At 38.0% G+C, this 23,078-nt stretch overlaps 1 protein-coding gene across 3 annotated transcripts in view; it reads left to right on the top strand.

The window, feature by feature from the left end:
* The window catches only part of SYT16 (synaptotagmin 16), a 296,976-nt gene that overhangs the window by 165,410 nt on the left and 108,488 nt on the right, over nt 1-23,078 (top strand). Inside the window, exon 3 of one of the 3 annotated variants that reach the window (XM_044924889.2) lies at nt 6,499-7,165. The exons of the other annotated variants lie outside the window; for them this stretch is intronic. Within the exon in view, the coding sequence (XP_044780824.2) occupies nt 6,643-7,165 (523 nt within the window). The 5' untranslated portion in view covers nt 6,499-6,642. The remainder of the gene's footprint in view (nt 1-6,498; nt 7,166-23,078) is intronic. 3 annotated transcript variants of the gene reach the window in all.

The following is a 23,078-nucleotide window of genomic DNA, read 5'->3' as shown; positions in this document are numbered from 1 at the left end:
ATGGTTTATTAAAGGATACTGAATATAGTTCCCAGTGCTATACAGTAAAATCTTGTTGTTTATCCATTGTATATGTAAGGCTAATGTATTTTTACCTTTTAAAACGTCAAAAATTTTAGTTTAGTAATGAAAAGCTGATATTGAGTTCTGCCTGTTATGTACTGGACTCTTCCAGGTGCTTTAAAAACATTATATAATCCAATTCCCATAGTGAATAGCAAGACAAGGGGTAGGGGATAGTGTTCCCCACATTACAGATAAAGACATGTAGGTGCACCCAGGTAACCTGACTGGCCCCATGCTCTGCCATAATTGAGGGAAGATCCAACACTGATTTTGTGTGATTCCAAAGCCATTGCTAATTCTTTTCACACTGGCTACTTTTTCTCAGTGTCTACTGATGAAAGTATGTTTTGGTTAGAATGAAGTTTCATGTTTTGCTTTATGCTAATTGCCCCCCCCCCCCGAAGCCCAGCAGTGAAGGGTCTATTGGATTGCCCATTCCTCAGCAATGACTATATGGCTATATTATATTTATATTGTTGACATCAAGAGTCTTCAGTAGTCAATTTTTATGTTTGTTAAAACCCAACATTTAGAACACATTTTGGACAAATGCTACAGAAGATATTTCATCTCAATTTCACATTTTCATACTCACATACCAAATTTGCTCTTAACAGAAAACACCTGTAGACTCTTTGGACTCATGCTAAAGATGGCTTGCAGCCTATATTATAGTTCTTATTTTGACTTCATGCATTATTCATCTTTCTAAGCCTTCTTGTTCATGCTAGGTAATGCAAAATGCCTTTCTCCTAAAGGTATGAAAATTGTCATAACAATTATAGACTTAATTAGCCTCATGACCACTCCAGGAAACCAGTAATAAATAACCCACATTTAACAGATGACACAAGGAAGTCAACTAATGGCTGCCAGAAGGGACTTTAAATAAACCCAGTATTCTTGATGTTTACTTATGATTGCCCTACAGATTTTGGTAGAGAATAGGAAGAGTATATTTTTCAAAGTGATTTCTCCTTTAAAAAATGTTAAACATCAACACACTTCAGTAGATGAACTTGTATAAGATTTTGATCTGGGGTTTGGTTTCCTGGGGACCATATCATTTGAAACATATTCTTCTCTCTCAGAATGTATCTGACTCTCTCCAGGAGCTGATGATCCTTTAAAAACCATACATGCTTATGGGCTTCCACTTGAGATTTCATCAAAATAACATGGATTTTTTAAGGCATAGCTCCTAGAAGCTGGTTTTCTTCTTAGGTCATCACTCTCCTCTTCCATCCAACCATCTGTCATCAGATAGGAAGTGGGGTCAGAAAGATTTACCTAATAGCCTTTAAAAGACCCTGAGCATTTTTATTCTGGGGATGGCACACGCTTGTTCACAATTACCCTTCACAGGATGGTCAAAATGTGTGAGAAAGCATATGGCTCAGGAATTTGATCATTTTCTCCCTACATAAGCACAACTCTTTAGTGTTGACTGTGTGGTCATTTCTTATGTTTTAAATGACCTTAGTTGAACACTTTTATAGTTAAAGTGTAATTCTAATTAAAACAAAATTTAAAGAAATGTAGCCACTAGGAATTCATCATTGGTTTTACTTTCATCTTTATCAGTTAGCCAGTCAATTCAGTCATTCAGTCATGTCTGACTTTTTGCAACCACATGGACTGCAGCATGCCAGGCTTCGTTGTCCATCACCAATTCCTGGAGCTTGCTCAAACTGATGTCCATCAGATTGGTGATGCCATCCAACCATCTCATTCTCTGTCATCTCCTTCTCCTCCTGCCTTCAATCTTTCCCAGCATCAGGGTCTTTTCCAATGAGTCAGTTCTTTGCATCAAGTGGCCAAAGTATTGGAGCTTCAGCTTCAGCATCAGTCCTTCCAATGAATACTCAGGACTGATTTCCTTTAGGATTGACTGGTATGATCTCCTTGCTGTCCAAGGGACTCTCAAGAGTCTTCATCTTTATCAGTTGCTACTCTTTCTTTATTAGCTTGCTAGTTTATTCTGAATACTTCGAGAGGCCTTTAAGTATATATTATACTTAAAATCACAGAAGCTCATGAACTATTTTAATTTAAAAAATGAGCCATCTCAGCCTCTCAACTACCACAGACTTTACCTGTATTTTCCTTCTTATCTAGGAACCTGGACCATCTTTTCTTTTCTCACGTAGTTTCATTTTTTATTTTATTAAAAAATTTTAATAGAGCACCAGAATCAACTTTGTCTTCTAAGCAGTAAAAAAGCCACCTCCTCTCGCCCCAGCTAGTATACCAGGTATATAACTGGTATTACCCTTGACATGCTTCACCAATTAAGTTGAAATTTACCTAAGCAGTTAAGATATCTCCATGATTACTCTGCCAGTTCATAACCCTTTGGCTTCAGACTGCTTTAATATACAATGAAAGCTCTCCAGTGTTGCTAACTTGGTAAGTTTTCAGATTCTGGTTCTAGATGTCTTTTCCTTGAACTATTTTGGTATATAACAACTGAACATCCTTTCACATATAGACTGAGACTTGTTCTCTTTTCAATCACTTTGAGATCATCTAATGATAGTTATTGAGAAAAGTAAAGAACAAATCCCTGAAAAGGTGACTTACTGTAGAACACATCCAGCCTCAGTGTTAAAATGCTTTTTGCCCCACCCTGATAAATCCTTGGGTGTTAAAGTGAAAGGGCACTGTTAGAGGTCACCTACTTTACTGCTGAAGAAAAATGAAGGAATTAGGGCTACTTAGCTTTACATTTTTTCACTAGTACTTTTCCTTCACTCATTCAACAAACTTTGATAGTGTCTGTACCATGTGTGTGTCCTGGAACTAGAAAGTATGAACACAGTCCCAGCACTGAAGGTCTCACAGTCCATTGGAAGAGGAAGCCTGGCCAATAATTACCACAACAAGTAAAACCTTCTATCATAATGGCACACTCAAAGCACTCTGAGGCCACACCTTTGTAGATGAAGAGTTGACTCATTCTAGAAGATATGTATTTGCCAGGCAGGGTAGGAAGAGAGGGCATCCTGGGCAGAGCAAACAGAACTCAGGAAGGAGCACAGTCACTTTGGAAAACGCTCAGTGTGTTAGTGTGATGAGTCAGTAGGACGTCAGAATGAGGAGTGGTGAGGACTGGCTGAGTTCCCACTGTGGGTAGTGTCAGTGGGAATGCTCACACTCAGCTGGACCTTCAGTTAGGGCAAAAGGTAGGGTATTGAAATGGTTCCAAGTTGGTTGAATAAGAGCCATTGATCTGAGGCCCCTGCAACTGTCCTGTTTCACCCCTAGACCTCCTCAGATCTAGTGATTCAGCAGTTGAAGAGTCGACACCCAGCAGGAGGCCCTTAGGGAACCCCCTCTGGCCTTAAGGGCAGTAAGGCAGTGCTGGTATCAATTTTTTGAGCTTCTCTCCTCTTGGTTGCCATGGTAAAGAATGTAAACTTTATCCTACAGGGTAGAACTTGAAAACCACATGCCTCCAGGAGTCAGACAGACTACACAGAAAGGAGTGAAGCCAGTGGGTATAAACAGAGAGAGGTGACGACTTCAGTGAGCTGGAGGCATTCAAATTAATTTTTAAAAAATTCTGTGTTAACAAACATGAATTAACCTTTGCCATTGCTCCAATTTTGAAGAAGAAGAAATAGGGAGCTATACTGTTATTTATTTTTTTGTGGTTTGTTTGTTTTTAAACTAGGAGAATGATGCAAGATTTGTTTTTAAAAATGTTGCCGTGAGGGTTTGATGGACCGAGATTTCAGGAGACATGAAGACATGAGACCAAAAGCATAGGCTGTTACTAGATCCAAGGTTGGATAAGAAAATTCTGGTATAAATTCAAAGATTTTGGGTTGTATAGGAAAATAAAGTTTTCTCTGTATAACAGAAAAATAAAAAGATTATTGGATTACTAAGGAAGATATGCCATTTCTATCTTAAAAAGTTTCATGTAAGGCACAGTGGTAGAAGCTAAGCCTAGTGCTTTTTTAGGAAACTTTCAAGGCTTGTCATGCCCCAAAGCATATTAAATTAAGCAAAATATTTATAGAGGAAAAGCAAACAAACATACCAAAAAAAAACCAAACAAAACCCAAAATTGTGGATGGTGAAATGGGGTGGAACAAATACTGGAAGAACTCATCAGTGTTGCAAGCAGGGGATTGTATGGGAATATTAAGATGTTTTCAACAGTTCTGAGAAAGCTTTATTAATTAGTTTAACACATTTGAGTACACGCTATATGCTAGACACTGTTCTTTGCACAATTTTAAATAGGATTTGTTAATTCATTTATTGAGGATTTATTATGTGCTCAGCATACTTGAAGGCAATGGGATAAACCAGAGAACAAAATGGACAGTCCCTGCCTTCCATGGAATTTCCATTCTAAGGGAGAAGATGCAAGGTCTTCATACACCCGATGCAAGGTCAAGTATGGTGAGCAAACCTAGAGGATAGATTGAAGCTGGGGAAGACTAGAAACTGAATGCGAGTGGGTATGTAATATCTGAGGATATTAGAGTGTGGGGAAAGGTGATAACTATATAATGGAAGTGAGTCTTTATAGACCCCAAATTAGCAGAACTTGGGATGGAAGGAATGGAAAGGGGGAGATTTGAAGAGAAATTCACAACCAAAGATCCCCTGGAGAAGGGAATGGCTACCCACTCCAGTATTCTTGCCTGGGGAATGCTATGGACAGAGGAGCCTGTCAGGCTACAGTCCATGGGGTTGCAGAGTCAGACATCACTGAGTGATGAACACTTCACTTCTAAATGTAAGTCTAGAGAGTTAGACGCTTGTAGCAAGAGTGGTGTGCTGTGTTTTGATGAGCTGAAGCTGAGATTTGGGTGAGGTGTCCAAGTGTAGCTCTTTCCTTAGAATAGCATTTGTCACACGTTGAGAGGTGGGTGTCAGAATCACCTGAAGCGCCTGACAAAAATGCAGAGGTCCAGGGCCTTCGATTAGCCTGGCCTCTGTTTTCTTTATTAGCTCACACAGCAGAGTTTGAGAACCACTGGCTTAGATAACCAGATGTGCAAGTCTGGTAAAAGGGATTTAGCTAGGCCTGGAGATGTATATTTTGGAGTTTTACAAAAGAGTGTTAATTGAGACTTCTGGATAGGTCAACTCTCCCGGCTGATGAGTATAAAGTGGAGGAGGGGAGAAACTGGAGGATAATGAGTGATTGCATATATGTAGTTGGTGGGCAGACAAGGAAGAGCCTGAAAGATAGGCACATGAATTATTCAGCCTCAAGAAAGTGCAGAGAGCTCCGTTTCCCTTTAACTGGAAGGTGGGCTCCACAGGGACAGATACCTTATACCTGGCATTGTGCCCAGCCCTTCATAGTCACTTAATCAATATTTGTTTATTGAAAGAATCAATGTATGGCTATCATAAAGTCTAAAGAGAAATTCTTAGGTAGGCAGTCATGTCACGTGTAGTAGCCTGAGGTCAAGAGGGCTGAAATTGAAAGGATGGTTGATAGATTTGGTCAGAAAGAAGCTATTACTATAAAAGAGATGGGGTGATTAAGTACAAGCACTGAATGCTCTGCTGTCATTTATAACTTTCATCGTGAGATACTGATGAGCCGTGAGAAGGCAATAAGTGTGTACATGCATAACGCACATCCATATGATTATGTGTCACAGGTATATATGTGCCTGTTTGTATGCATGTATATCTGTGAAAGTATAGCTATTTAGCCCTAGAATCTTCATTGTACCTTGTTACTCTGTCGATGTCCTGTAGCTGCCTACTTCAGGCTGTGAATCTTGTGGGAAGAAGTATCTCCCAGGAATCTCACAGGTTGTGGAGGGCTATCTTTGGGCATTTGGAACACAGACAAGGGTAACAGAATGCTAAGGGCCTGTTTCCAGTAAGCTGCGTAATCCACTTGCCACCCTCAATCTTTCAGAGGTTGGTTGTTCCCCAAAAATATGTGTAATTTTTGAAAATTGCATAAAAATATATAACCCTGATCTAAGATTTGTTAAAAGCTTTTTAATTCTAGGTACACTTTTCCTTTGAAAGGATAACTCTTTGTATCACAAGGCAGAGATGCTTATTAGCCTGCTCTTTGGGATCTGCAGATGAAGCATCCAGCCTTTCTTCTATTTTGAGATGTCACATTCAACTGCCTCTTAATGAAGATTCATTTATCCTTTTCACGCTGTTAAACATGGCCTATGAGGACAGACTTCTTTCAGTCCACATGAATAGAGCCCATTACTGCTAATGGAAGTTTTGCACATGTTTGCAGAGGTGAACAGGCATTGAAATAATCTACATTCAGACTTTCACAGTCAGTTTTATTTAGCTGCCTTAAGGATTCCAATGATGACCCCTTTTAGTCCCCAAATGCTGTTTGACATAGACTGTAGGAATCTGGTGGTGGCCTGAGGTTATAACTTTAACAGGTGTAAGTATTTCTTTCCTTTGTTTCAGCTGAGAAGTTTTGGGAGAGAAATATTCACAGCCATTAAGAGACGTCCAGTTTAATTTCTCATCATGCATGTTCTATAGTTCACATTAAGTCCAAAGTATTGAAGGAATGAAGCAAGTGGACTTGTAGACTTCAGATAGCTGGCCATGCTGTTGGCCATGGCATCTCAGGATGCTCAGAACTTCTTCCAGCCTCTCTCTTCCTGGATATCTAGGGTTTATGAAGCTCTCCAGCAAGCAGGAGATACGTTATCTGCTTCGCTGGCTAACTTCAGCAAACAAGACTCTAAATTGAGTGATACGCTAGACCAGGACTTAAATGATATTCAGATTCCAGAAACTGGCTTTGAAGATGAAGAACAAGGCACTGATCAGCGCCAAGAGAACACTGATTCCTTGTTTCTTGAAGTGGATCATTTCTCCGATTGTAATAGTGATTTTCAGGACTCTGGCCAAAGTTCAAGCCCCAGACTTAGCCAACATGTAAAGAATTCCTGTTCCATAATGACCCTGTGGCCCAGTCAGACCCTTGATGACCAGAAGCTACCACATGTGCTTTCTTCTATTGTTGAGGAAGAACATCACCTTGAAAAGCAAAGGAGTAGCCTTCAACATGGCTTTGACAGCCACCTCTCTGGTATTTTAGAAAATGTTAATGGGAAAAAGCAAGGTAAGCTAGCTAGTAATCATTTTCTCTGGGTTTGTCCAAGGGAAATTTGTATTCATTTTATTTTTATTTGTTTCAGTTATCATTTGAATTTTATTTTTCTCTCATATCTTTTCACACACTGGCTTCTTAATGAATGATATAATCCTTAAGAATATTTTCAACGTATGAAACTTTGGGAGATCCATATTGGTGGACTCCATATTCCAAAATAATAGTTCTGAGCAAGTGAAATGGTGAAAACGAGTCTGTGGGTTCTGTTTGAGAAGCCCCTTGTGCATATGTCATGCTGTTTAAAATATCTTTTAAAATGTTCTCTCTTTTTTTTTAACTAGGTTAGGAATCTCTAGATGTTACTATATTATTCAGTGTGAAATCCTGTGCAAAAAGCCATACTTGTTGCAGAATTTTTAGTTGATAACACTCCAAGAACACTTCTCACAGTGTTGTACTGAGACGTGATGTGAGATGACAGTAGATAGGAAATCTTTGGAATAAGAATAGCTCACTTTTTTCTAGCCTTGAATGGAAAGGACACATTTAAAACAAACTGCCTATAGAGCATCATCCTGTCAGAACTGAGCATATAATGGGCCTTCAATAAGTGCATAATGAATATGGTAAAAATGTAATTAACTCTATAAAAGTAGCTGTAGTATGTTCTGGCATAAATACCTCACATTTCTGTTATACTAAGCCCGAAGTAAGGACATTCCATATTATTGACAGACAGAAGGTACATGATAGACAGAGAAAGGTATTGGGTGTGTTTATAGGATGTGGGTTTGTATACAAGCTCATGCAGATGGTTGGATCTCCTATGTTATATAAAAGTGAAATCATTAATTCTCTTCTCATTGGCAGGAATAGATTTTTATGGAATACTTTCATAGTTTCTTCATCCATTTTCAGTGATTCCTTGTAGCTTTATTTTTTAGAGAAATGTTTTATCCAGATACATGAAGTCTTGGTAAATGAAGAAATATAATTTCATATTCTTTTTATAATGATTTTTTGATCCTTTTACTCAAATTAAAGTAATATTATATGCTAGAATCAATTGGTGAAAACAATTTAGACTAATATGCTTTCTGTATCTGATAAACTATAAATAGATGCAATTTCAAGTCTTTAAAAATTATCTATAGAGATAATCCTAGAAATGTCTGGTCTACTAATAGGATTTCTTAGACTTGCCTTGAAATTTCTATTCCTATTTTAGAAAATTCTTGCTTAAGTTGAACTATATTTAAAATAATTAACATGAACTTGGCTCAATAAGTGTTTAACACTGGCTTCTGTTAATTTTTGTAATAATCTAATGGCAGTTAAACAATTGTGGTTAATTTGTTCATTCAGGAAATGTTTGTAGCCTTATGGAAGCCTGGAGCCATGTAACAAGATTCATTTCTGTATGGCACCCCACTCCAGTACTCTTGCCTGGAAAATCCCATGGACGGAGGAGCCTGGTAGGCTGCAGTCCATGGGGTCACTAAGAGTTGGACTTGACTGAGTGACTTCACTTTCACTTTTCACTTTCATGCATTGGAGAAGGAAATGGCAACCCACTCCAGTGTTCTTGCCTGGAGAATCCCAGGGACGGAGGAGCCTGGTGGGCTGCCATCTATGGGGTCGCACAGAGTCGGACACGACTGAAGCGACTTAGCAGCAGCAGCAGCAATATCAAACACAATGTTGAATGTATAATAGGACATCAAATAATAATTACCAATGGAACAACAAAGAAAGCTAACAATTCTAAATACTATTATTAATCTCACTTTACAGTTAAGAAAATTGTTGCTTAGAATTCAAGAATATATCCAAGATTGACATTTAGGAAGAGGCAGAGCTTAGGGGGCTTCCCTGGTGGCTCAGACAGTAAAGAATCTGCTTGCAATGCAGGAGACCTGGGTTTGATCCCTGGGTCAGAGGAGGAAATGGCAACTCACTCCAGTGTTCTTACTTGGAGAATTCATGGACAGAGGAGCCTGATGGACTACAGTCCATAGGGTTGCAAAGAGTCAGACACGACTGAGTGATTAACACACACACAGAGCTTAGGTAGTCCAATGTTAGAGCGGATACATGTAACTTTCCTTGCCCCTAATCTTTTAAAAGTTACCATTTACATATAGTAAAATTTCTTCTTAGTGTACAGTTTTGTGAGCCTTGACAAACACATGGTATCCTCACCACCACTCAGATTATAAGACAGTTCCATCACCTCAAAAAATTCCCCCATTTGGAGTCAATCCTTTTCCCTACTTCCAGTTCCTGGAAATTGCTGATATATTTTATCTTTCTATTGTTTACCTTTTCCAGGATGTCATATAAATGGAATCATGCAGTTTGTAGCCTTTTGAGTCTGATTCTTCCCATAATGTACTTACTGTAGTGCACTGGAGATCTATTCATGTTGTCCTGTGTTCCAGTAGTTTGGTTTTTTGTTGCTGAATAATATTCCATTGCACGATGGCCCCAGTTTGTTGATCCATTCATCCCTTGAGGGATATTTGTGTTGTTTCCAGCTTTTAGCAATAGGAGTAAAGGTGCTATAAATATTTGCAGAACAGGTTTTTTGTTTTCAACTAGGCGAATGCCTATGAGTGGTATTTCTGGGTCATGTGGAAAGTATATGTTTAACTTTATAAAAAAATATTCCATTGTTTTCCAGAGTATAATTTTACATTCTCAAATGTTCTGTATGAGATTTCCAGTCACTCATATCCTTATGGTTGTGATATTATTATTATTAGCCATTCTCATAGGTGTGTAGTGATAGCTCATGTTGGGAGACAAGTTTCCATTGGTGTCTTGCATATGCTATGAGCAGGGCAGAGCCACAAGCAGCCTTTTGTTTTGGATTTCAAAGGTGTTTGTATGACAGCCTTGGAAGTTAGTGTCTCCCTCCAGAGCACAGAGGATATTTGTTTGCTATCCAGTCTAGTAAAGTAATGTCTCTCTTCAGGGCAAATCTTAGGCAAATTTGCTTGCAAATGATATAGGTTTTCCAAACTTGGTGTTCCCTGGCTGTGACATAAACCCAACGCATGCGTGGAATCTCTCTGGGCCTGCCTCTGTGCTGCCCCTTTGATACTTGGAGGTACTGTGAGTAATAAATTGTCCTTTGTCTCTGACCCAGAAGTCTTGCATCTTTGCCAAAGTCTATAAAACAGTAGCAGACAAACTTGTTATTGTGCAAATAGGGTAAAAATCATAGATCCTTCATAGGTTTTAACATCCCATTTGGCTTTCATTTGCATTTCCTTGACAACTAATGACACTGAGCATATTTTCATGTAGTTGTATTCTGTAAGACATCTTTACAGGGTTGTAAAATTTTTTGCCTACTTTCATTGAATTGTTTGTTTTCTTATTCTTGAGATTTGAAAGTTATGTTGATATTCTGAATATGAGTTACTTTTAGGTATGTACTTTAAAAAATATTTTTTCCTAGTTTTGTGGCTTGCATTTTTATTCTCTTCACAATATCCCTCGAAGAACAGATTCTTAATTAAATGAAATCTGCCTTATCAAGTATTGCTTTTATGAATTGTGCTTTTGGTATCATATCTAAACCTTTCTACTGTGTTTTATTCTAGAAATTTTAAAGTTATGAATTTTGCATTTAGTTGCTGTTATTCAGTTGCTCAGTCACATCTGACTCGTTGCAACCTCATAAACTGCAGCACACCAGGCTTCCTCGTCCTTCACTATCTCTATCTCCCCGAGTTTGCTCAAACTTTGCATTTAGAGCTATGCTCTATTTTGAGTTAATTTTTTACATGATGTAAGGTATGAATGAAGACCTCTCCCCATATGGGTATCTGATAATTCCTACACCATTTGTTAAAATGACTATTCTTTCTCCATTGCTTGTTTTGATAACATTGTCAGAAATCTATTGTTTATATATGTGTGGGTCTATTTCTGGACTCCATTTTCCCCCTTAATCTGTATTTGTATTCTTTCTCTAATAACACACTGTCTTGATTGCTATAGCATTATGGTCTTGAAATCAGGTGAGTATTTGACTTATATTTTCAAAAATTGCTTTGACTAATCTAGTTTGTTTCCATATAGTTTTAAATTAGGCTTATTGATTATTACAAAAAACTTTGTTGAGAATTTCATTAGAATTGTGTTGAATCCATAGATCAGTTTGGAGACAATAATATGCTAATAATACTGTATTTTAAAATCTATTAATATGGTATACCACATCATTTATTTAGTTCTTAATTTTTTCCATCTGTTTTGTAGTTTCCAGAATACAGGTTTTATATATATTTTGTTAGATTTATACCTAAGAATTTCCCTTTTCTTAGATATAATTGGAAATAGTATATCTATAACTTTCATTTTCCAATTGCTACTTGCTAATATATAAAAATGTCATTGATTTTTGCATATAATCTTGAATTTTGCAACCTCCTTGAACTCAATGATGAGTTCTGATAACTTTTTAAAATAGCTATTTTGGACTTTTCCTTGTAGATAATATCAGAGACATAACAGTTTCATTTATTCCTTTTCAATATCCATGTCTATAATTTCTTTTTCTTGACTAACTAATGGTGAAAGTGGGTATCTTTGTCTCGATCCTGGGCTTGGTGGATAAGCTTAGTCTTTCACTGTTATTTAGTATTAGTTAGGTGTAACTTTCTGTAGATGCTCTTTATTATATTGAACAAATTTGTTTCTATTCCAATTTGTTAAGAATTTTTAATCAAAACTGATATTTAATTCTGTCAAATGCAATTTTGCATCTGTTGAATTGATCATATGAGTGTTTAATTTTTGAATATTGAACCCATCTTGCATACCTGGATAAAATCTACTCGGTCATGATATACTATCCTTCTCATTTATTGCTGGATTTTATTTGCTAATATTTTGTTGAGGAATTTTTTTTCATCAATTTACATAAGGGATATTAATATATAGTTTTCTCACAATATCTTTGGTTTTGGTATCTGGATAATGCTGGCCTCATAAAATGAGTTGTGAAATGTTTCTCCTTTTTCACAGTCTGGACAAATTTGTGTTAAATCAGTATTTTTTTTCTTAAATGTTTGCTAGAATTTTCTATAGACATCACTGAATTTGGGATTTTTTGTTGTTAGATGATTTTGAAATACAAATTCCATTTCTTTAGGGTATATAGAATTATTCAAAATGTCTATCTCTTTCTTGAGTGACTTTTGGGAATTTGGCTTCTCAAGAATTTTTTTTTTCATTTCATTTGGGTTAAATTTATGGGCATAGTTTTTTCATCTTTTTAGTGTGTGTAGTATTTATGCTAGTTCTCCATTTTTTCCTGATATTGGTAATTTTTATCTTCGTTTTTTTGCAATGGTCTGTCTGAGTAGAGGACTTTCTGTATGTCTATATATTTTTCAAAGAACTAGTTTTGGGTTTCATTAATTTTTCCCTATTGTTTTTCTGTTCTTAGTTGTATTGATTTGTTTCTATTATTTATTATTTCTTCCTTCTGCTTGCTTTGAGTATTATTTGTCTTTTTTCTAATATAATCATTTAATGGATACATTTTTCTAGGCACTACTTGGTCTACACCTAAAAATATTGTATATATTTATTTTCATTGTATTAAAATATTTCTTAATTTACCTTTGATTCCTGTCTTGATGCATTGTTTACTTAAAAGTGTATAGTTTAGTTTACAAATGTTGGGAATATTCTAGATAACTTTCTGTTACCAGTTTCTAGCTTAATTCAGTTGTGGCTTGAGCATTTTTAGTTTTAAAATATTAAAGTTTGTGTTTTGTCATCTTGACCTGTTCTAACTTGTTGAATGTTTCATGTGTACTTGAAAAGACTATGTATTTTGCTGTTGTTGGGTGCAGTGTTCTATAAATTACTTCAAACTGTTTGATGCTATTTCAGATTTTCTATATACTTATTTTTATACTGATTTTGTCTACTTATTTTCTTCTGTTGGTTACTGAGACAGTAGTATTAAAGCCTTCAACTCTACTTGTGGAATTGGCTATTTTTCTCTTTTCTGTTCTTCAATTTTTGCTTCATGTAGTTTGAAGCTCTGTTGTTAAATACGTACACACTTTAGAAATATATGTCTCCTTGGTGAATTGACCTATTGGTCATTATATATTACACCTTTTTGTATCCCTGGCAGTATTTCTTGACCTAAAGTCTACTTTGATGTTAATGTGGCTACTCCAGCTTTCTTTTGATTAGTGTTGGCATGATATTTTCTTTTATTCTTTAACTTTAAACCTATCCTTATCTTTATAGTGGGATTCTTGTATGTGGCATATAATTGGGCCCTGCTTTTTTATCCAATTTGACAATCTTTTAGTTTTATTTGGTGTGTTTAGACTATTTGCATTTATTGTAATTATCGATAATGAACTAAGATCTGTCATTTTGTTAGATTTTTTCCTATTTGTTTAATCTATTCTGGAGAAGGCAATGGCACCCCACTCCAGTACTCTTGCCTGGAGAATCCCAGGGATGGAGGAGGCTGGTAGGCTGCAGTCCATGGGGTCGCTAGGAGTCAGACACGACTGAGCGACTTCACTTTCACTTTTCACTTTCAGGCATTGGAGAAGGGAATGGCAACCCACTCCAGTGTTCTTGCCTGGAGAATCCCAGGGACAGGGGAGCCTGGTGGGCTGCCATCTATGGGGTCTCACAGAGTCGGACACGACTGAAGTGACTTAGCAGCAGCAGCAGTAGCAGCAGCAGAATTCTTTGTTTCTTCTATCTAGTTTTCTTCTGCATTCTTTTGGATTGAATATTTTTGTTATTCCATTTTAACTCCACTATGGGCTCATTATTTTTATCTATTAAAAGAAAGTTTAAGGATCATCATAAGATTTTACTACATATAGTTTTAGTTAATTGCAGCCTATCCTGAAATAATACTGTACTACTTCAGTTATAGTTAGGTGATATTACAACAGTAAGCTCCAACTTCTTTCTTTCTCATCCTTCACTTTTTTCTCCTACATATTTTACTTTTACATATTCAGTAATATTCAGTATGCTGATACAGTTTTGTTTTAGTTGGCTATCTCCTAGAATAATAAGAATTCTATATTTACCTCATTTATGTTGTTTGAAGAACTCTTTAACTTTTCTTGTGCATATATGTAGCTAATAAATTATCTTAGTTGTTGTTTGTCTGAAAAATATTTAGTTTTGAAATACATTTCAGATAGGTAAAGAATTCTGAGTTGACAGTTATTTTTCTTTTAGCACTTTAATGTTGCCATTTCACTGTCTTGTAGTTTGCATAGCTTTCATATGAGAAATATGCTATAATTCTTACTTTTGTTTCTCTGCATATAATATAATGTGTCTCCCCCCATCCCCCCGCGCCCCCCCCCCCCCCACAATTGGGTGCCTTAGAGACTTAATCTTTGGTTTTCAGAAGCATATATCTGGGCATGTGTGTATGCGTTTCTATTAATACTGTATATGTGTATATTTTTCTGGCATTCATTTTTACTGGTGTTCTCTGTCCTTCTTGTGTCAGTGGTTTAGTGAGTTTCACTAGTTTTGGAAAATTCTTGACCATCACCTCCTCAAACATTTTTTCTAATCCATTCTCTCTTGCTCTTATTGGTATTCCAGTTATATAATTATTAGCCTAGTTGATATCATCCCATAGCTTTTGAATGTTCTTTTTCTTTCCTTCATTCTTTTTTTCCTTTGTATTTCAGTTTGGGTAGTAGTATTTAATGACATAAGACTATGTCATTAAATACTACTATTTAATGACATTTTAGAGAAAGACTATTTTCTTTGGCTGTATGAAGTCTGGTGATGAGCCAATCAAAAATATGTTTTGATGTCTGTTGCCTTGTTCTTCATTTCTAAAATTTTGATTTGATTAAAAATTATATCAGTCTCTCTGATGAAATTCCTCAACAATTCATGCATATTTCTCCCTTTTTCAACTATTACTATGTTTTTAGCATATTAGTCATAGTACTTTTAAATTCCTTGTGATACCTCTAACCTTTGAGTTGTATCTGAGTTTCATTTTCTTGATTGCTTTGTGTCTTGACAGTGTAATTTTTCCCTTCTGCTTTATTGCTTGTCTTGTATTTTTGACTGAGAGTTGAACATCATATGTAGGGGATGTAAATGGTGTTTCTGCCTAGAAGTAGATTAGCCTTTTCTAATGCTGGGCCTTTAGTGTGAAGGTGTTGAGTGATTTAGTCAGAATTTGAGCTGGGCTTGGATTTTTTTGTTTTTATTGTTAATCTCCTTGTAGTATAGCCTTCAAAATGAAGTGAAAGTGAAAGTCACTCAGTCGTATCCAGCTTTTTGTGACCCCACGGACTATACAGTCCATGGAATTCTTTAGGCCAGAATACTGGAATGGGTAGCCTTTTCCTTTTCCAGGGGATCTTCCCAACCCAGGGATTGAACCCAGGTCTTACTGCATTGCCGGCAGATTCTTTACCAGCTGAGCCTCAAGGGAAGCATAACCTTCAAAACCCTCTATTATTACATTGTATTTAGGGCTCAGATATGTTTGCTACAGAGTTGGTCATTGTCTGCTCCATCTTTAGCATCGAGTCTCTTCTCATTGCCTGCACCTCAGAGAGGGTCTCTCTTTGCAGGATGTCGGCCCTTTCCCAGAAGGAGCCTGATGTTATTCAATACTTGGTGTTTGCTCCTATGGTGTGGTTATGTTGGAAGTTTCTGTCTCCTGCTGTTCTGGAGCAGCCTCTGTCTTAGGCAGGTGATACGTGCCTGTGTCTTGGGTTAGGGCCTTCTCAGTTATCCTGCCCCTCCCTCAGAGTTAGGGGATTTTCACACGTCTGACCCCAGGACTTCTTTCTACCTCTTCCCCAGAGGTGTTCATTTTTATTCTGTTCTATTCATTACCTTCATGTGTCTCTACCTATGATCTGAGGGTGATGGGATTTGCTGCCCTTTCCCAAGTGGCTTGTGGCTTTTATTCTATAGTGGAAAGATGAGATGAGAGAGGAATCCTGGTAAGGCGTCTGATTTTTCCTATAGCAGCTGCTCTTCCCCTCCTCCAGAACCACACCATTCGGGAAGCTTTCTCCACCCCTGCCCTGCCTGCCCTGCTCTTCTCATTCTTGTAAGTACCAGGTGACTTCTGTGGAGCCAAGCCTCTCAGTGGGTTTCAATTTCCCTGGGGTTTGTGGCTCCTGTGGGTCTCTACTCTTGTGCCAGTACACACTTGATCTTTAGAAATTCTTTGAAAATATTATCTTAATTTTTCTTGCCAGCTAGTATGAATCCAGCATTTACCCCTGGCAAGCAAATGCTTGTGCTCTTTCTCCCACTGAAAGAAGTTTTCTTTTTGTAACTTTTGGATTAGTTGGTTGCCTTATGACCTCAGCTCTCTCATAAGTTTTAAAATGTGTACTTTTACATATTATGTAGATTCTATTTTTATTTAAAGAGTAATAGCACTATTTCCATTTGTTTTACATTCTAAGTGGAAGCTGGAACACAACACTCTACTTTAAAATTAAGTTGGATATTCTCATTAATTTGGGTCACATGTTTGGGCTGGGAGATACATGTACAAATAAAATATTGATCTTCCTTTAAGGAGTTTCCTAATGTCTAAGAGATAGTTACATGTAAGAGGTTCCATTTTAAAAAAATTGTGGAAAATTAGAACAATTAACATGGTAATTGTTAACATGGTAACTTTTGAGATGGTTTTGCCAGTAGGGATCAGGGGAGGTTCCACAGAGCCGATGATATAGGACTACAAACTCGAGGAATGAGTTATAATTTAACAAATGAATGGAGAGAGAAAAGCTTTCCGTGTGAAGGAATGACATGAACACAGATGCGTGGACAAGTGTGACATTTTCAGGGATGGATCATAAGGCTAGGCTAGAAGCATAGGCTGCAATTGGGAAAGCCTGTTTGTGTGTGTTAAGGATTTACCTTTTATCTTGTAAGTAGCTGGGACTCTCAAAGAGCTCTTAATGAAGCGTGATACCAACAGAACTCCATTTTAGTACTGATTTCCTTTAAGATGGACTGGTTTGATCTCCTTGCATTCCAAGGACTCTCAAGAGTCTTCTCCAACACCACAGTTCAAAGCATCAGTTGTTTGGTGATCAGCCTCCTTTATGGTCCAACTCTCACATCCATATATGACCACTGGAAAAACCATAGCTTTGAGAAGACAGACCTTTGTTGACAAAGTAATATCTCTGCTTTTTAATATGCTAAGTTTATCATAGCTTTTCTTCCAAGGGGCAAGTGTCTTTTTATTTAATGGCTATAATCACCATCTGCAGTGATTTTAGAGACCAAGAAAAAAAGCCTGTCCTTGTTTCCATTGTTTCCCCATCTATTTGCCATGAAGTGATGGGACCAGGTGCCATTATATTACTTAGTTGAATGTTGAATTTTAAGCTAGCTTTTTCACTCTCCTGTTTCACCTTCATCAAGAGGCTCTTTAGTTCCTCTTCTCTTTCTGCCATAAGGGTGGTGTTATCTGCATATCTGAGATGATTGATATTTCTCCTGAAATCTTGATTCCAGCTTCTGCTTCATCCAGCCTGGCAGAGGAGAAGGGGACGACAGAGGATGAGATGGCTGGATGGCATCACTGACTCGAAGGACGTGAGTCTGAGTGAACCCCGGGAGTTGGTGATGGACAGGGAGGCCTGGCGTGCTGCGATTCATGGGGTTGCAAAGAGTTGGACACGACTGAGCGACTGAACTGAACTCTGCATCTAAGTTAAATAAGCAAAGTGACAATATAGAGTCTTGATGTACTCCTTTTCCACTTTTGAACCAGTCTATTGTTCCATGTATGGTTCTAACTGTTGCTTCTTGACCTGCATACAGGTTTTGCACGAGACAGGTAAGGTGGTCTGGTATTCCTCTCTCTTTAAGAATTTTCTACAGTTTGTTGTGATCCACACAGTCAAAGGATTTAAGTAGTCAATGAAGCAGAAGTAGATGTTTTTATGGAATTCTCTTACTTTTTCTATGATCCAATGGATGTTGGCAATTTGATCTCTGGTTCCTCTGCCTTTTCTAAATCCAGCTTGAACATCTGGAAGTTCTCGGTTCATGTACTATTGAAGTCTCATGTGGAAAATTTTGAGCATTACTTTGCTAGGATGTGTTCAGTTCAGTCGATCAGTCGTGTCCGACTCTTTGCAACCCCATGAACCACAGTACGCCAGGCCTCCCTGTCCATCACCAACTCCCAAAATGTACCCAAACTCATGTCCATTGAGTCAGTGATGCCATCCGACTATCTCATCCTCTGTCGTCTCCTTCTCCTCCTGCCTTCAATCTTTCCCAGCACCAGGGTCTTTTCAAATGAGTCAGCCCTTTGCATCAGGTGGCCAGAGTATTGGAGTTTCAGCTTCAACCTCAGTCCTTCCAATGAACACCGAGGACTGATGTCCCTTAGGGTGGACTGGTTGGATCTCATTGCAGTCCAAGGGACTCTCAAGAGTCTTCTCCAAAACCAAAGTTCAAAAGCATCAATTCTTTGGCACTCAGCTTTCTTTAGAGTCCAACTCTCACATTCATGCATGACTACTGGAAAAACCATAGCCTTGACTGGATGGACCTTTGTTGACCAAGTAATGTCTCTGCTTTTTAATATGTTGTCTATGTTGGTCATAACTTTCCTTCCAAGGAGTAAGCGTCTTTTAATTTCATGACCACAGTCACCATCTGCAGTGATTTTGGAGTCCCCCAGAATAAAGTCAGCCACTATTTCCCCATCTGTTTGCCATGAAGTGATGGAACCAGATGCCATGATTTTAGTTTTCTGAATGTTGAGCTTTAAGCCAACTTTTTCACTCTCCACTTTCACTTTCATCAAGAGCCTCTTTAGTTCTTCTTCAGTTTCTGCCATAAGGGTGGTGTCATCTCCATATCTGAAGTTATTGATATTTTCCCCTGAAATCTTGATTCCAGCTTGTGCTTCTTCCAGCCCAGCATTCCTCATGATGTACTCTGCCTAGAAGTTAAATAAGCAGGGTGACAATATACAGCCTTGACATACTCCTTTTCCTATTTGGAATCAGTCTGTTGCTAGCATATGAACTGAGTGCAATTGTGCGGTAGTTTGAACATTCTTTGGCATTGCCTTTCTTTGGGATTGAAATGAAAACAGTCCTTTTCCAGTCCTGTGGCCACTGCTGAGTTTTCCAAATTTGCTGGCATGTTGCATGCAGCACATTAACAGCATCATCTTTTAGGATATGAAATAGCTCAGCTGAAATTCCATCATCTCCACTAGCTTTGTTCCTAGTGATTTTTCCTAAGGCCCATTTGACTTTGCACTTCAAGATATCTGGCTCTAGGTGAGTGATCACAGTTTCGTGGTTATTTGGGTCATTAAGATCTTTTTTGTATGGTTCTTCTGTGTATTCTTGCCACCTCTTCTTAATATCTTCTGCTTCTGTTAGGTCCATACTGTTTCTGTCCTTTATTGTGCCCATCTTTGCATGAAATGTTCCCTTAGTATCTCTAATTTTCTTGAAGAAATCTCTAGTCTTTTCAATTCTATTGTTTTCCTCAATTTCTTTTCGTTGTTCTGTTAGAAAGTCTTTCTTATCTCTCCTTGCTATTCTTTGGAACTCCACTTTCAGATGAGTATATCTTTCCTTTTCTCCTTTGCCTTTTGCTTCTGTTCTTTTCTCAGCTATTTGTAAGACCTCCTCAGACAACCATTTTGCCTTTTTTCATTTCTTTTTATTGTGGATGATTTTGATCACCACCTCCTGTATAATGTTATAAACCTCCATCCATAGTTCTTCGGGCACTCTATCAGATCTAATCCCTTGAATCTATTTATCATTTCCACTGTATAATCATTAGGGGTTTGATTTAGGTCGTATCTGAATGGCCTAGTGGTTTTCTCTACTTTCTTCAGTTTAAGTCTGAATGTGGAAATTAAGGAGTTTATGATCTGAGCCACAGTCAGCTCCCAGTCTTGTTTCTGCTGACTGTATAGAGCTTCTCCATCTTCAGCTTCAAATAATATAATCAATCTGTATTTTGGTATTGACCATCTGGTGATGTCCCCGTTTAGAGTCGTCTCTTGTGTTGTTGGAAGAGGGTGTTTGCTATGACCAGCATGTTCTCTTGGCAAAACTCTGTTAGTCTTTGCTTTGCTTCATTTTGTATTCCAAGGCCAAACTTGCCTGTTACTCCAGGAATCTCATGATTTCCTACTTTTGCATTCCAGTCTGCTATATTGAAAAATACATCTTTTTTGGTGTATTTCTAGAAGGTCTTGAAGGTCTTCATAATACCATTCAACTTCAGCTACTTCGACATTAGAGGTTGGGGTATAGACTCGGACTACTGTGATATTGAATAATTTGCCTTGGAAAAGAACAGAGATCATTTTGTCATTTTTGATATTGCACTCAAGTACTGCATTTTGGACTCTTTGTTGACTATGAGTTCTAATCCACTTCTTCTAAGGGATTCTTGCCCACAATAGTAGATATAATGGTCATCTGAATTAAATCCAGTTTTCATAGTAGCTGGTAAGAAGAAACAATGTGTAAGCCAATGTGAATGCATAAAAAGAAATGATTGTCCTTATTTTGACATTACTCCCCCTGAAAGGCCTCTCAACTAAAGAGAGTCATTGCCAAGCTTGTAGCAGGGTATTGGGGTACCACCTTATTACTGCTAGGCAGAGGCAGTAACATCCAGTTCCAGTTACATCCAGAAAAACGTCCAGTTTTTCTCTTGGCCTCCTTAACCCTTGAAGGGGTGCTCCTCACTAATGCTGGGTTACATGAGAGATTCATCTCTCCATGTGGTCTCTGCTGACATAGAGTTGAAGGTAGCCTTGATGATGGTGAGAATCCTGTCTCCACTAGATCTTCCTCTGACACCACTCAAGTGGAGAGGGGCAGGGGTGCCTCATTACTCCAGGTGGGGTACAGACTTCCTATGAGCCCTCCACTGATACTGTGGGGGCACAAGATACTTATTACTAGCCATCAAGGATGAAAGTTCCGGATTCCTCCTCAGCCTTCTCTGGACCCCCTAGTGGGGATATTGGTGTGCGTGCATGCTTAGTCACTTCAGTCATGTAGGACTCCCCGAGACCCCATGGACCATGGCCTGCCAGGCTCCTCTGTCCATGGGATTCTCCAGGCAAGAATACTGGAGTGGGTTGCCATTTCCTTCTCCAAATATGACCTGAGACAAGCCAAAACGACCCTCATTAAAGCTTAGTGAGATTGGAAGTCTAGGTTGCCTACTTGGCCTTTGCTGGCATGATTGAGCATGGGGGACACAGTTTTCCTGTGCTATTTGACTAGAGTATAATATTTATTGTTTAAAACTTTTCTGTTTTGGTATTCTGTCCCTTTTCTGGCCCTTTGCACAGAGAGAGCAGGCATTTCTTGAGTTTTGTGTCTTTGCTTATTGGTGTTTCTGGGTTGCCAGCTTCTTCAGCTTCAAGTCTGTGATACGTGAGGCAGAAGAACCCAGGAAACTCACCACTGTGTTGTTCCTTGAGTCTCGTGGTCCCTGCTGGTTTGCCTTCTTCTTGGGACCTTTAAATCTTCTAATCTTTGTTTTATATACAATGCCCAGAGTTTTGAGTTGTACTTGGAGGGAAGAATAGGGAAAAGTATATCTATTCTATCTTCTTGGAAGTAAAATCTTCAAATTAGCCCTTTATAACACTGTGACTTTAATTTCCACCCAATTCTCTCCATTTCACAGTGAAAATAAGAGGAATAGAAAAAATGATAAAGGGGCAAATGTTTGTGTAGATAGTATAGGGAGAAATATTCCTCTATAAAGAGACATCTTATATGATGGCCTTCCTCAGTAAACCAAATATTTATTGAATGCCTACCATGTACAAAGCACTGTGGGAATGGACCCACCTACACAAGCATAAGCTGTGGACCGCTCCTTCAGATTATTGAAATGTTTATACCATTTGTTTAATACGTTACAGAAGATTCAAAAATGTTTTCAATGCCCTGAATCTTTGGTGGCAGTGGGAGTTGAGAATGCAGCAGAAAACGAGAACGAGATAGTTCTGTTATCCGAAATCACTCATTACTTTATAGATGGAGGAGCATTACTGAGTTATCTCTAGAGAACTTCCATCTTTCTCCCTCTCCCTGATGAGATGGAGTCCACTAATTTACTTCAGATGCCTTATAGCCAATGAACAAAAGCTCTTATTCCTCTCTTTCATCAAATTATTTAAATGCCCTCAGGACTGTCTTAAACTGGGATAAGGGACTGGACTCTCAGCTTCATGAATGTTAAAAGCCTATTTTGGGGAGGGATTTTACCTGCCGTTAATAGTCTTAAATTATTGTCATGTGCTCAATTTTTCCTTTATACCTGAGAATCACATCAGCTTCAGCATATGGGCTTCTTTGCAGTCTACTAAAGAGATGTATTTGGAGATACTGTAGGAGAAGGCAGCATTTTAATCAGTGATTTATATGCACTTTTAAAAAAGCCTTGTCAAGCCTGCTTTTCCCATTTAACCTTGAATTCTTTTCATAACGTTGTATCTTGATTTCAGGCTTTTTAATGTGCCATATTTTTTCTCCACAATAGATTTTAAGCTAAATTGGCCCAAAACAAGAGGGCTGCTGAATGCTTTTTGTAACCATGGAAACATTTCTGGGCACTTACTGAGGACCTGGTTGCCAATAGTAATGCAACAGAGAAAATAGATACACTTCATTTAGCAGTTGCCTATGATTAAGAGACAGATAGAGGCCTTATAGTGCCATCTCAAGATAGGCTTTTTGGTTAAAAGACCCAAATCCCAAACAGCAACTTCTCAGTCTAGAAGCAGTTATGACACCTTTGATATGTGATGGGAAGGAGTTCTAATTGCATTTAAAAATCATCTTTGTTTACAGTTTTTCACCTCTTACTTTTT

The sequence above is a fragment of the Bubalus bubalis genome, chromosome 11 (genome assembly GCF_019923935.1).
Source record: "Bubalus bubalis isolate 160015118507 breed Murrah chromosome 11, NDDB_SH_1, whole genome shotgun sequence".
Lineage (NCBI taxonomy): Eukaryota > Metazoa > Chordata > Mammalia > Artiodactyla > Bovidae > Bubalus > Bubalus bubalis.
This window is presented reverse-complemented; position numbering and strand designations above follow the sequence as displayed.